We start from the raw sequence: 14,962 nt of genomic DNA, 5'->3' as shown, positions 1-14,962 counted from the left end.
CACAAACTCATAAATCTGCTGAATGTTTTTAACATGATGAGACTCGGAGGAGAAGTGATTCTAAAAAGTCTTCAGATGTTGTCTGAAATGTTTGAATTCTGTCGTTGTTCTCTGAGTTCTGACCTTCTGTAAGACAAACAACGAAATGTTCAAACCAATCAGAAGAGGAGAGAGTTTCAGGGAACGAGGTCAGAAACAAAAAGAATTTAAATGAATGAAAGAAAGTATGAAATGATTCAGCAGGTTAGTGAAAGAGGAGATCCGGTTTGTTCTGGAACGTCGGCTCCTGGAAGTGAAAATACAGCCAGAGGGTTTTTTATTTATTATTTTGTTTATTTATTGGTTTATTTATTGGTTTATTTGTTTATTTGTTTATTTGTTTATTTATTTATTTGTTTGTTTATTTGTTTATTATTTGAGGTGGCAGATGAACCGGAGACTCTTGTCTTTATTTGAGTTTCTTCAGACTTCTGTATCGACTCTTTTGAATGATTATAATTATTCATGTAAACATGGTTTATTTTAATCTTGTTGTTTTCTTCACTGCTTTTGATCTGTTCATGCCAATAAAGAAAATAATAATTATTATTATTAATTAGAGCAGGAGTTTACTTACTTAACTTCTTTAAAAGACTTCTCTAAATGTTAGTCCTGTCTTCATCTCTGCATGTTCTCTGTCCTCCTTAAGCTCTTTGTGTCCTCATGATTTTATTTACATAACACTTTTTAAAACCAGGAGACAAAGAGCTCGTCGAGGACAGAGAACATGCAGACATTTAGAGACTCAAATCAGGAGTTTAATTTATTTTGAATTAAGAAGAGATTTAAAATTGATGACGGACTCGGTGTGTGATTTTGTCCTGCTAGTTTAAAACATATTTTATTTCACCCTGATCCGCACGCGGCTCATATCTGGGCCTTGATCAGCCGGCTGAGTGGACCCCCCTCTCAGGATTTAAATGCACTTTGGATCAGTGGTGTTAGCGTTAGCGTTAGCCTCCGGGCTTGTGCAGAAGTTCTTGTTGAGGAGAAATGTCCGAGCCTGTTTTTCTTCTTTTCCTGCGTCCTGACTCTGAGCCGGTCCTGGAGCGGCTTTACAACCCGCTCACGTCGGTGAGATTTCTAAATAAAAGCCTCTCATCGTTTTAAGAAGAGGGGGGGGGGGTTACATCAATCATCAAAAGTGTTTCTGTTGCTTTAAGAGGGAACGCTGATGATTTTGGTGTCAAATGAAATGAGCTCATTGCTGCTTAAAATCAGCACCGACCACGTCTTCTTTGCCGACTCCCCCCCCCCCCCCCCCCCCCCCATTTATGACCAGCCTTGATTGCACACAGATTTTTTCCCGTTATTTAACTGCACACTTCCTGTTTCTTCTGGGGTTATTATTGCACATTGTGTTTTGCTTCCACACAGATGAGGAGTATAAAGAGTCGTCTTCTTTATTCTGCAGGTTTGAGTAAAGATGTAAAGACGTGAGTGAAAAGTCTGCTTCAGTTAACAGCAGCGGGCTCAGTCTGTAAAGTGACCCAGCGTTCATTTAGGTCGGGCGCCAACATGAGACGGGACTTAAATATTTTCAAACTGAACTCGAGCGCAGCGATGACGAGACAGAAACTCAGAAACAGAAAGAATAAAATTAAGTTTGTGTTCGAGAGGCTTGTCTTCACTTCTTTAAATTTAAATATTAATAACATTTATTTTATTTATCTAAACGTGCAGCGACACACGGCCCGTGAAAGTGGGCGGGACTTAAAATACGATGAGCTTATTTTAGAAGTTTTACGGTTTATAAACGAGCTCTCATTAAAGCGCCGTTCTCCTGCAGACATTTTGACTGATTTATATTTTGATATCTTGAAGGAAGAAGTTGATCTGGACCCGTGCAGGGAAAGCGTTTTATAAAAAGTGTAACGACATATTTCAGGTTAAATTTCAGACGCCACGATGTGAGCCACAGGAGAGCGCGAGGTTCCCACGCTGACCCCACACGCTCACCTTTGAGGGAGACGCGGCGGCGTGCAGAGGCGTCTGGCCTGCCTTATGCTGAGCGTGTTGTTTCGGCCCCTGGGAGACCCCCTGGGAGACCCCTGCTTGCATATTAAAGAGTGTGTATTTGTCCTCTCTGTGCTTTCCTTTAATGACTTTCTAATGAGGGATCAACAAAGCGCTGCTGATAGCGCTGCATGCTCACTTTGGCCCCGGCGTGGCGTGCTGCATAATGATCCCTTCATTTGCATGACAAAAAGGTGTTGGATGGCTGTGAGTCATTAAGCGGATATTACTGAAGGCCGAGCCTTTTGGTGCGGCGGCGGCGTTATCAACATGAATATCAAAAGGAGAATGTGGAGCGGAGGAAACAAAGCTGGTGATCTCTGGTTGGTTCAGTCGAGTTGATCGGCAGGAAGATGCCGCTCCAGGGGAAAAGAGCGATCCTCCAAATGTCTCTAAAGATCCGCCTGGTCGCCATCTGACGGTCAACAAGCCGGTGGCGCTCCGCAGAGAAAATTACAATCTGAACAAGTGCAACAGAAATATCTCATCACATTTATTTAAAGACGGAAAGTTTATTTAAATCAGAAAAAACACAGAAAACACAGAAAGCCTGTTAACGTTCAGGAACACGACCTTCAGCCGTAACGGCGCCCTGGAGGAACACACGGTCTCATCGATGACGACATAACGGAGGTCACTGTAGAAAACTGTCGTCCATTAACGGGGTTTTCTTCAGGTTAGATGGCAAATGAAGAGGAAGCGTTGTTGTGTCAGATTTGACCTGCAGAGTCGGAGAGAAGAGACGGCGCTCAATAATGAGACAAAACTCTAGATTCAAGTTTCTGCAGCCTGAGTGACAAGTGTGTGTGTGTGTGTGTGTGTGTGTGTGTGTGTCTGTGTGTCTGTGTGTCTGTGTGTGTGTGTGTGTGTGTGTGTGTGTGTGTGTGTGTGTGTACTCGTGTATACTGGTGTGTACTGGGAGGTACTGGAGCCCCTCTGGGTGCTGCGGGCCCCGGGTGACGGCGGCGATTTGTAATCATTTGAAGAATGTCCTCGAGGTGATTTCCTCGGAGACGCAGAGAGCGCTCCGATAAAAGAGGCAAACATTGGAACGTGAATGTAGAGGACCCTTCTCCTTTAGGGCGGCTGAGTGTGTGTGTGTGTGTGTGTGTGTGTGTGTGTGTGTGTGTGTGTGTGTGTGTGAGGGAGAGAGAGAGATAATCTCTTTTTAATGAACATGTTGTTCGCAGTGAAAGCAGGTAAACTCGAGCGTTCTCAGACTTTGTGAAAACTCGTTACAGTCGATTTAACATGTTTTTATTCCGCTCACTGAGGGAAGTGAAGTGAAGACCTCCCGGTGAATCATGATGAAATGCTTTGAATGGTTAAAGGCACATTTTATGCACTAACTTTTATAAAAGATATAATCTCTGATGTTTAAAGGGGACATATTCTCCACCTTCTCCAGCTTTTCAAACAGTCCCCTGTGGTCTAAATCAGTGGTTCTCAAACTATGCTACGCGGGCTCCCTGTGGTGGTATGCAAAGAAATCTCCACAATATTTTAACAAAAAAAAAACGTTCAGCATAAAACGCCAATTTTTTTTTTTGCCGTACTCTTATCTTATCTGTCTTGTATCTATTGGGTTGTATGAATATCAAATGACAAACAACAAACAACTTTAATCTTCTCAATTTATGCTCGAGCGCACAGACATGAACACCACGGAGTACGTCACGCGTTTTGAAAAGTTCCCCTCGATATTCCATTATTTATAGGAATTCAGTTCTGAATCAACAGAAAGCAGCATTAACAGATATTCTGTTATTTATTGGAGTTCAGCACAGAATCGGTGGCAAGCAGCTGTACATTAACATTTTTAAAACGGAGCTGCTTCCGTTGTGATGCATATACAAGAGTGTACGGACAGTCTCTCACCCTCTCTCTCGCTCTGAAGCTGATGTGATTCTGCTCTCTTTTGCTGTCTTAACTATGCGCAGGAGTCAAGAAGGATTTTTTTTAAAGGGAGTTTTGCTGTGTTGAACGCAGAGCCTTATAATACAGAGGTTCTGGTTGCACGGAGCCTGCACTCTCACTCGCTCACTCTCACGTGCTCTCTCTCCCCCGCTCTCTCTTTCTCGTGCACACACAGCAATTTTATGAATAAATGAAAAATTAAATAAGAACAGGTCGGAAATATACTTGGGCCCAGGTATCATCTTTGTGTGGGAAACACTGGAGACTAAATATTCTCAAACAGGTTGTTGGTATAAAGTTGTCTTTTTTATTGTTCTGCACTTTTTTTGATTTGGGCAAATATCAGTGTTGTGTGGAGTTTAATTGCCAGTTCTAGCGCTAGCCCTTAGTAGTCCTATAGTGTGGCTGCCAACAGTCAATAATAAATAATATTCTTTTTATGAATATATTTGCCTCTTGCGTAAAATGTGTGTAGAAAATAGGCCTACAGTGTATTTTAACATCTACCATAATGGTGGTACTTGGAGAGCCAAATATTTTCAGAGGTGGTACACAGTCTAAAAAGTTTGAGAACCACTGGTCTAAATGAAACATCTGTGCTGTGCTTTGGTCAAAATATAACATGAATCAAGCACCAGAGGAGGTTTGTGACCCTGTATAAACCAGCTCTCTCAGAACGCTGTGTGTGTGTGTGTCTCTTTAAATGTAATGAGCCCCCCATGAGTTTTCCCCGTAGACATCACTCCTCTGTAGTGAGAATAAAAATCGCCGACCTGCTCAAAAGTTTTTTTCTAGGCTGCAGGTGGAGTCCATGGGTGGAGATATCAGGGGAGGGGAGGGGATTTGTTTTACCAGAATCCCACTGTGACATCACAAGGAGAGCAAATTTGAAACTGAGCATTTTTCTCTGTGTTGTAAGACTTATTCGTGTGTGTGTTTCAGTTTTTGAATGAGCAGCAGATTGAACACTTTTCTTTTCACAGCGTTAATGATCGTCAGCTGATCGTGTCTGTCGGAGCAGCATCTGCACCCCGGTTATCTACAGCCGTCTTCTTCACTGACGGTGATGCTAATGAATCAAATGTTGTCTCTGTGTGTTTTCAGCGAAGCCCATCAGCCTGGTGGAACGCTGCTGGTGTCGCTCCACCCTCAACACGGTCCCTCAGCGCTCCATCAGAGAGCTCAAGTTCCTCCACACGCCCAACTGCCCCTTCCAAGTCATGTGAGTGTCCCACATACCGCACTCACCTGAACACAAGCGTTTCCTGTTGATGACACCTCAAACTTCAAAATAAAAGCACATCTCACTTTAAGTGTCTACCTCCATGTTGTTAAATGTTGGAAAAGGAGAATATTTCAACATGTAGATATTCCTCCTGGTGTTCAGTTACAGTTTTAAAGTCTGTCCCGTCTTTGCTGTGCACGAGTTCTGTGTGAAGGTAATCACAGACGCGTCTCGTATTCACGTCCCTCACTAAAGTCGAGTGTGTCATAGACTGACGTTTATATGTTGGTATTTAGACGACTTCTTCCTGGCGTCGGTGTTCTGAAGTGAATTTGAACGAGAGTGTTTTTCAAGCTTCCCGTGAGCCTTACAAAACGAGTTTACCTGCAGCTCGCCTCGGATCACCTGGTGCGTCATAGTCAGGGTCAAAGTAACACACGACAACATAGCCCTCCGTTAGCAACTTTCAAGTCTCCCTCTGGAAACCTGCGGCCCAACGCCGTCGCTCAGAGAGAGGGACGCTGCGACAGCCGGAGCCCGAGGGGACGTTTCTGTTGAAGGGAAGCAGTGATTAAGGGTCAAAGTGATTTCCTTTGTATTTCATTTAACCACTCGTCCTTCTTTCTTTTTATTTCCCGCCTTAAACTGCCCGGCAACACGGCGCATAATGTCGCCTGTCTAGAACATATTAACTAAGAAGCCTCATTCATTAGTTTGCAATAGAAAACAGGATCCTGGCAGCCAAGAGGCTCAATGACGGCTTCAGACAAATAAAGGAGGGGGTGGGGGGTGGTGGTGTTGGAAGACGGGGTGAGTGAATGGCAAAAGGTCAGAGAGGACACACGGACACAAACTCCCTCTAACCTCCTTCCAGAAATCTGCCAGAGGAGTCAAGAAGTCATTCAGACGAGCTGCTCCGATATCTCTATCAGGCGGATGAAAGGGAGCCAGAAACCTCACACCCCCTGCCCCCCTCCACCGCCCCCCCCCCCCCCATTAACAGGCTGTTGGTATTAACTCGCTGTGAAGTAATTACTACCTGCTGCTCGAGGAACTCCGGCCCTCTAAATTCCAGCCAAGTCAATTAGGATTTGAGGCTCTCGGTGGGTCATCCAGACAAGCAGACAGATAAACAGGATGAAGTGAGACACATGAAAACAACACGCAGCTCCCGAGCCCATGAGCCGGCCACCCCCGATCAAATAAAAGAGGGGGGGGGGAGAAGAAGGGGGACATCCCGGGAGGAAAAGCAAACACAGATCCAGTTACCGAGCTGTTAGCCTCCTGACTCACATGTTAGTTTGAAGGATTTAAGGATTGATGCTCCTAAACGCCTCTTCTGAGTGCTCGTGTGCATGTGTGTGCATGTGTGTCCATGTAACAGGAGTGAGGAAAAGGGGAGGAGGAGTATTAAAAGGGTAAGAGGAGAGGAGAGGAGAGGAGAGGAGAGGATAGCATTTAATTTGAGAGAAAGAGGAGCAGCATGGCGAGACACCTCTGAGGTTGTTAAGTCTCATAGGCGACCTTTTGCCACCGAGGTGTGAGCTCCACATGTTGGGAGGGCGGAGAGACCCCCGTCAGATTTCCCCCCCCCCCCAGCCTCCTTCAGCAGATGTGAGCAGCAGCAGTGTCTGATAACAGAACAAATCCTCTCCTAAATATTTGGATCAGCTCTCCATCAACAGGCCAGATAACGCTCGCAGAAACACACGAAGCTGCTCGTCACCGATCCCTGCAGCTACTTCTTTAATTTTACACTGTAAAACATAACTTTTACTCTACACTGTAAAACATAACTTTAACTTTACACTGTAAAACATAACTTTTACTCTACACTGTAAAACATAACTTTAACTTTACACTGTAAAACATAAGGTGAATTAAACCAGCAGCTAACGTCTGAGTCCTCGACGGTCATCAGCACGGTGCGCTGCGCGTCTTCAGAGAAAAATGTTTACAAAGTCAGAGATTCTTTCTGTGGGAACTTTAAACGCTCTCTGCGACTGAACGCTTTAAACGTTAAAGGAGCACTCACAGCCCTCAGCAGCGTTTAATCTGGATAATGAGGGGGGGGGGGGGGGCAGTGATTAAACCTAAACACACAAACCACTGGTCTGGCCTGTTAAACCTAAACATGCCATAAGGAAGGTTTATCACTCCCTGCAGGGCGATGAAGGCCTCCAGAACTCGCCTGAGAACGTACCTGAAGTTTAGTTTCTTTAAGAATCTTTAAAAGATCAAAAATCTTTGAGGACATTAAGAGGAGGAACGCTCAGATCACTAAAGAAACCCAGAGGCCAAAAGATTCTCCTAAACGTCCTTTGACATCGTCCTTGATGAAAATGTGTCGCCCCTCTTTGTTTCTGCTGCCTCCTGCAGGTCAGAGGTCGTGAGAACACATTTAAATTACTGCGTTAACGACGAGTACCTTCATGTCCTCTGCATGTGAGAAAGTGGCTCGAATGATTCTGTCTTCTAACCTCTCTCTCTTTTTTCCTCCACAGCGCCAAACTGAAGAACAACCGAGAAGTCTGCATCAACCCGGAGACCAAGTGGCTGCAGCAGTACTTAAAGAACGCCATCAACAAGTAAGAGCAACGCAGCCTCTCACCGCTGACAAACACACCAACCAATCACAGCTCTTCTCTGGGCTGAGTTCAGAGGTCACAGAGAAGCAGACACGTCCTCTCTCAGCTCTCCGACGTGGTGGATGTGAGGAGCTGAGTTATCATCTGTGAAATAATTAGAGGAGGGATAAATCTCTCGCTGCTTCCTTCATTCTCATAAACTGGAAACCTTCAGCTGCTCAACACTTTCCACCATCTCTCCCCTCGCAGCGGGATGTGTGTGTGTTTATTTGATTTCTAGCTTTACTCTAAGAAACATTTTGCACGTGCATGGCGGAGTAGTCGAGGTCAGGGATCAGCGTTGTGTTTTTAATGAGCGCTGCATTCCTCGTAAAGAAACAGAAATGTTCCCAACACGCCTGCTGGTGATTATCGTGGCGGGCTGCTTCTTGAAACGCCGTAAACACTCAGAGCACGATGAGAAAACAAACAGTCCAATGATTGTCTGAGGATTTAGGAGCCGTTGTTTATTGTGCTGCATGACTTTAGGCTCACCTGGCGTGCAGCAGCGTCAGCGTCCCAGCACGCAGAGACGCGTCGCTGGAAGAACCATTATCATCCTGTGGGTCAGTTCACCTGCCGGGCGCTCTTTTCTGCTTCTGCACGACACAACTTTAGCTGTTTTTGGGTGTGCATGAATTGTGAGTCTCAGCGTTTGTCAGTGTAACTTTTGCAGCCGATCAAATCAAGTCTGCTTTTTATGACATGTTCCCCTCCTCGCCTAGTAGCAAAGAAACGTTTGCTCGGATGTATTTATTCCAAATTATTTGAATTGGTCGCACACGCAGCCACGCTCCCACGCTCCCAGCTCTTCTTCCTCCAGAAGCGCTCAGGCGGGTTTGGAGCGGCCGGAGCTAGAGTATGTGCAGAATGCAGAGTATGTGGAAATTTGCAGTATAGCGTAACGTGTGAGAGATGACTTGGCAGCACTATGACGCCCGGTTAATTTTCTGAGATGAATGTGAAGGACAAATTAGGAGGGATTGAAAGTTTCAACAGATTCAGCGTGGAAACAAAGATGAGTGTGCATGGGCGGTTCTAGGCAGGGGCCAACAGGGGCCAGTGCCCCTGGTACACTGAGCTTGTTCCCCCCTGTGGCCACCCCTCCAAAAGGAAGCGCCCCCCTAATAACACATACAGTATATGACCCAACAACCAGACTCACAATCTAGTATTAAATACTGTTACTGAAACAAATTTAAATCATGGTATTTATGTTGTGGTATTTAATGATGTGTGCTATTATTTGGCATTTTATATATACATTTTTTAAAGCGATCATCTTTGTCTATTTTTCACCTGGGTTTAATGTTCCCCTCTGACAAAACAACTGGCCCCAGTTTGGCTCCCTCAGTGAAAGTGGTCTAGAACTGCCACTGAGAGTGTGATTTATTTTACAGCAGCTAAAGAGAGGAGTCATTAATTCATTGTGTGAGAGTAACAGACTCCACCTGCTAGATATCAACAGAATCACAAGCAGCACAGACTGTATAGAAGCATGTGTGTGTGTGTTTTATGTGTGTGTTATATGTGTGTGTGTTATACATGTGTGTGTGTGTGCGTGTGTGTTATATGTGCGTGTGTTATATGTGTGTGTGTGTTATATGTGTGTGTGTGTGTGTGTGTGTGTGTGTGTGTTATATATGTGTGCGTTATATGTGCATGTGTTATATGTGTGTGTGTGTTATATGTGTGTGTGTGTGTTTTATGTGTGTGTGTGTTATATGTGTGTGTGTGTGTGTGTTATATGTGTGTTTTATGTGTGTGTGTGTGTGCTTCCTGTCTTCACATTAAAAGAAAATCACAACTTGGGTTTTTCTCATTTGAACGTTTTTCCAGCACAGCTGCTCTCTGTCAGCATCACCGTCTCTCATGTTCCGCTACAGTTTAACATAAACTACACGCATGTGCTACATGTTCACCTATCAGAGCCGTTCGCCCACACCTGAGGCCCCTCACATGTCACATGTCCACGCCTGCTCCAATAAGAACGGCGCTCTTCAACAGTGTGCTGCTGCATGTTTGTATCCAACGATTCCATGTATCTCATTTACGATTTAAAGGAATTATTTTTGATACTTGTATTTTATTTCCCTGCATGGTCTCTTACAGTAGACACTTTTTTTATATACTACAAAGAAGTCAAAGGGCTGTGGGAGGATTTCTTTGATCCAGAGGGTTGGCCCTTTAAAATCTGATTGGCCGCTCATGGTGCCGCCCCCAAAATCCTAATCTATGATTGTCTTATATCCTCGTCTGAAGCCGTGGCTTGCTGGTGCATAATTTCTCAGAGATGGACCAGGAAGTACATCTTGGTTCGTTAGCTTGATGTTAACACATAATGCAAGTACCATTAACAGGCTAACATAATTAGCATTGTGATTGCTGTCAAATTTGAACTCGTACTTTCAGGCAAATGTTTCCTAAACTCCACTGAGACAAACCTAAAAAAACTGCTTAGTCATGCTACTCTGGTCCGCTGCTCTGATCCAGCTGCCATACACGGTAAATAATAATGGACGAAGCCTGAGTGACGTCACCCGTCTGTTCCTGCAGGGGGCGCTGGAGGCTCATCGATGGGAGGCAACCCCTGCAGGATGAGATTTTTGTCTAAAAAAAAAAAACCCACTACCTACACACGTACAGAGAAATGTCACCACTTTGGCCACAGGGGGGCACCAAAGCCAACACCAAAGTAAAGTTCCTCACAGGAGGTTTAAAATCCGCTCTATAGGAAACGCATGTTTGCATATCATCGATACTGTAACAGCTGAAATTGTGGACTGTACCTTTAATACATACTGTGTTGCTAAGTTACCAGGGTAGTGACATCACTAGACGGCGCCCTGTTTTTATCCTTGACGTTAGTTTGAGCGGCGCTTCTGCGATGGACGGATGTCTGTAATCGAGTTCCTGTTTTTCTTTTGCCTCTGAACTCAACGGTGACGTGAGGGTTCGTGTGGACGCCATGTCGCTCATGTATGATAAAAAAAAGTAGCAGTACGACCGTACGGTCGGGCTTTGTGAGGTTGATGTTTAGTTTGTAATAAACGACGAGCGTTGTGGAAACCCCAGACGTGTTTGTGCACTTTTGGTGAACTGTTGCTATGACGACCTGTAACAAGTCTCTGCTTCTCTCCTCAGGGTGAAGAAATCCAGACGACGCAACAACAAGAAGAACTGAACGCGAGGAAAGACGTGTTAGTGGTCGGACCTGGAGACCCCTGGGTCGAGTCTGTATACCTCCCAGTCACTGCTATGGATGTTTGTAAACACGCTGTATGTACCTGTTCACCGCTCTGGAGCGCCTGCAGCACCAGCACTTCACCGTCCACAGCACCGCCAACACCAACGACACCGCCACCAACCCCTCTGGACCTCCAGGTCTCCATGTTAGCCTTCGGATGACAGAACACATGTTAACATCATTGAAACGTGTGTGGCTGTAGATGTTCTTTTCAGACTTCACCGGGCGTTACAGAGAATTCTGAGCTTTGTGGTCGACGCTGCCTTCAATGTCTGTCAAATTATCTGTAAATATGAGCTGCTGAGGACGTTAGTGCCAGATTCTTTAAATCTCCTTCATGTGGTTTTTGCAAACTAAAGAAGCGAGGCAGTAATGACCCGTTTCAGTTACTTAACATGACACCGATTCGAGTATTTCCACTTAATCCGTTTTTTAAAGAGTGAATTCTTCTTCTTCTGTTGTTCCTAATCCTTTAAAAAATACTTTCAGAGATATTTCACATTATATTCTCCTCATGGTTATTTAGCATTCCTCCAGCACTGAGGCGACACTTCAAACTTGCTAACTGGGTCACAAGCAGGGACCAATCAGGTCAGGCGATGCTGCAAACAAACACACACACACACACACACACACACACACACACACACACACACACACACACACACTAATGGTGCTGTATATTTACACTGAGGGTCAGAGACGTGAACATAACTTTATTTCACTGTTTATTTGTATTAAAGATTAAAGATGGCATTTTATGAGCTCGACGTCTGAACTGAAACACTTTGAAGTTTTTATAAATCACAAAATATTTAAAGCGCTGTATTAAAAGCTGATGTGATGCTCAGACAAGGGGGCGTGTCCAGATGGGGTGAGGAGATTCGATTGCCCACTCCTGGTGCAACACCAAAGTCTTGAAAAATAATTAGCTAATTGCTTGTTGCCGTTTTGGACGCCCCTCGGTTTGCCAGATATGAGAGCAGACAGTCAAGTCAACAGGTGTTGCAGCGATGGAAGCGGGCAAGAGAACTGGTTCAGATACAAGTGATTGTACCCGACCTAAAAAGCCTCTGCATGTTTCTAATAAGCTCCACGAGCAGAAACGTGCTCAAACTAGGATCAATATTGGAGATGCTTTTGAAAAATGGAGAGAGGTTAGAACACAGAAAGGTTTACAGACCGATGCAGAGCTGGATAAACACTGAAGCTTCAGTGTCCACCACATGGTAACCTGTGTGAGCATCGACTCTAGAGAGGGGGGGGGGGGGTACAGCTCTCTACAATGTTTAGAATTTAGACTGCAGTACCCATTTTAAACACTAGGGGTCAGAGTTACATACTGCTCCTTTAAATTAGATTTGATTATAAATCGGAGATTCACTAGCCCTCTGCAGATTTCCTGTTAAAGAAATAAACGCCCCTGTGGCGCCTCGCCATCACTATGAATGTCACTGAAGTGTAACGGGCAAGATGGGATGGGCGGAGCTAAATCAGCGCTGTGTGTGTGCGTGTATGTGGAGCTCCTGCTGTTTCTCAACACATCGAGGCTGATATTACACTGATACAGAAACAAAGTTAACATACAAAGACGTATAGAAAACGGAGCTTCATTACAGCCCCCCCCCGCATGCGTCTGTGTATCTTTCCGTCCCTCTTTCAGGAAAGTCTTGACACGCCCCTATTCTCATGCCTCAGCGGTTCAAAAAGTATAAAAAAAAGATTTAACAGACAAAAAATGTATACCCTGAAACGTTGCACCTCAGAGAACATCAACTTTTCATTCACTGTTAGAAGAATGTAAACAAGCATCTGAAATCACTCTGCAGCGTTTTCATCCCGACAGCGTCCTCGGTAAGAGCGAACAGCTAATAAACCGCCATGTGAAAACAGCAGAACGAGAAAATGTTACAAAGGGAAAAGTTCACAAGCGTCTTTTTTTATATATTTGAGCCACTTTATATTCAGATGTGTTTGTTTTATTTTTATATCGTGTATAATCATACTAAAAGCTTTTTAATGCAGCCGACTGCAGAGGCGACTAAATGAAGGCTTTGCTGCCCGCTTCCACATCGTCCGTGAACGCCACAGTCCGTCAGCGCCATTCACCCCCACTCTAGTCAATGCTTCTGTTCCCACAGCGAGCGCCACAGTACGTCTCCGAAGCATGCCAGCAGCACCACTACGCTCTGCTCCATTTTAAATACACACTGAGTCTTTTTTTCAACAGAGCTCGCTGTAGGCACGCGTCACCCTGGACAGAATAGATCGACCCAGACAGACGTAGTGGAGCAGGGCGCTCGCCGTCTGACCGAGCAAAAAACGCAGCGTGCATGGACGATGTGGAAAGTGGCAGTTTTAGTCCGTAACATGCAAGAAACAGTCTTACATTTCTTTCCTAAGGTTTAATGAGCTGTGTATGTTAAACACATTTTGTATAATGTGGATAAAATGTTTTGTCTCCTAACAACCATTCTGTGATGTAACAAACGTGGCGTGAATAAAACCCAGCATGCAGAAAAAACGCTGCTGTGGTCGTGTTCCTCAGGTCGTCCCTTTAAACTCTTGATTCGGTTTTTGGACACTTTTCCTGCAGCTGATGAACGATGTGTCAGAAGGAGCTCTGAGCCAAAGCAGAAGAAAAAACCTCAGAGCGGCCGACATGTGCTTTCAATCAGAGACACTCCCAGCCGCCCACCAAGGGGCTCGCCGTTCACTTTCACTCCACCGCGGCCACTAGTCCTTTTGTTGTCTGTTTCCGTTGGATCGTTCTCGTGTAAACTTGGCCTATTGTCATAATTTTACTAAATTCATGAGAGCGAAAAAACATCCAGTAACTACGGAAGCCCAAAGTGGACAAACATCCTTACATCTCTGTTTCCTGTAATAACGAGTAGAATTTGATTGATTTATCAAATTTTTTTAAGAGTAACGGCGCTGGTTTTCCCCGTGATGACAACTTCGATTCAGACGTTTTCTTCAGATCTTAATAAATTATTTTGTCATGAAGATAAAACCAGCATTTGTTATCTCGAGATAACGATGGAAACGAGTCAAAAACCTCGATAGATAAACTGAAATTACTCCACATCGCAGAAAACCTGGGTTTGTCGACTAAGGGCTTCCGTCTTTTAACTTCACAGGAATAAAAAAAACAGTTTATTAAAAGTACTAAACCACCTCGCTAACCGCTCTGTTAGCCGTGTTTAAGTGTTAGCTGAAGGGGCTTTTGTCAGAGTCATGTGATAACGTTTAACCTGACTGAACTGAGTCAGATTCAAACTCTTACATCGTGTAAAGTTTCTCTTTGTGTGATTTGGACCAAATAGAAGAAAGGGGTCGGTGTGTTTTTTAACCCGGGAGAATGTGAACGCGGTCCGGAGGTGGCTCCTGACGCGGGTTCTTTATGTCTTACTTTCTGTATCGTCTCTGATTGTAAACCAGATGGCAGTATTTTTTAAGGCTATGATACATTTTTAAAATAAAGTCTTATAAACATAAAAACACGTCTCTGTGTCATCACTTAACACGTCCAGTTCACTTTAATATGTCGTTGTTACGTACAAATGTTTCAGTCTATACAGACTATCAGCTGATCCAGTTGATATGAAGAACAAATTATGTTCCTGTAAAGGGGACATATTCTGAAAAATCCACTTGTACAGTGTTTCTGAACATATATTTGGGTAACCTGAGTGTCTACTGACCCACAACATGTGAAATAAACCCATCCAGTCCTTTGTTTGTGGTCTGCATAAGTCTTACAACACAGAGAAAAATGCTCTGTTTTAAATCTGCTCTCCTGGTGATGTCACAGTGGGATTCTTGTAAAAAAAAAAAAAAATCCCCTCCCCTCCCCTGGTATCTCCACCCATGGACTCTACAAAACTT

At 44.3% G+C, this 14,962-nt stretch overlaps 1 protein-coding gene across 1 annotated transcript in view; it reads left to right on the top strand.

Moving 5' to 3' along the window:
* The window catches only part of cxcl12b (chemokine (C-X-C motif) ligand 12b (stromal cell-derived factor 1)), a 15,232-nt gene extending 657 nt beyond the window's left edge, over positions 1-14,575 (top strand). Inside the window, exons 2-4 of the mRNA XM_061064983.1 lie at positions 5,077-5,194; positions 7,702-7,785; positions 10,969-14,575. Coding sequence (XP_060920966.1) covers positions 5,077-5,194; positions 7,702-7,785; positions 10,969-11,008 — 242 coding nt within the window. The 3' untranslated portion in view covers positions 11,009-14,575. The remainder of the gene's footprint in view (positions 1-5,076; positions 5,195-7,701; positions 7,786-10,968) is intronic.
* The last annotated feature ends 387 nt before the right edge of the window (positions 14,576-14,962 follow it).

The sequence above is a fragment of the Labrus mixtus genome, chromosome 2, assembly GCF_963584025.1.
Source record: "Labrus mixtus chromosome 2, fLabMix1.1, whole genome shotgun sequence".
Classification (NCBI taxonomy): domain Eukaryota; kingdom Metazoa; phylum Chordata; class Actinopteri; order Labriformes; family Labridae; genus Labrus; species Labrus mixtus.
This window is presented reverse-complemented; position numbering and strand designations above follow the sequence as displayed.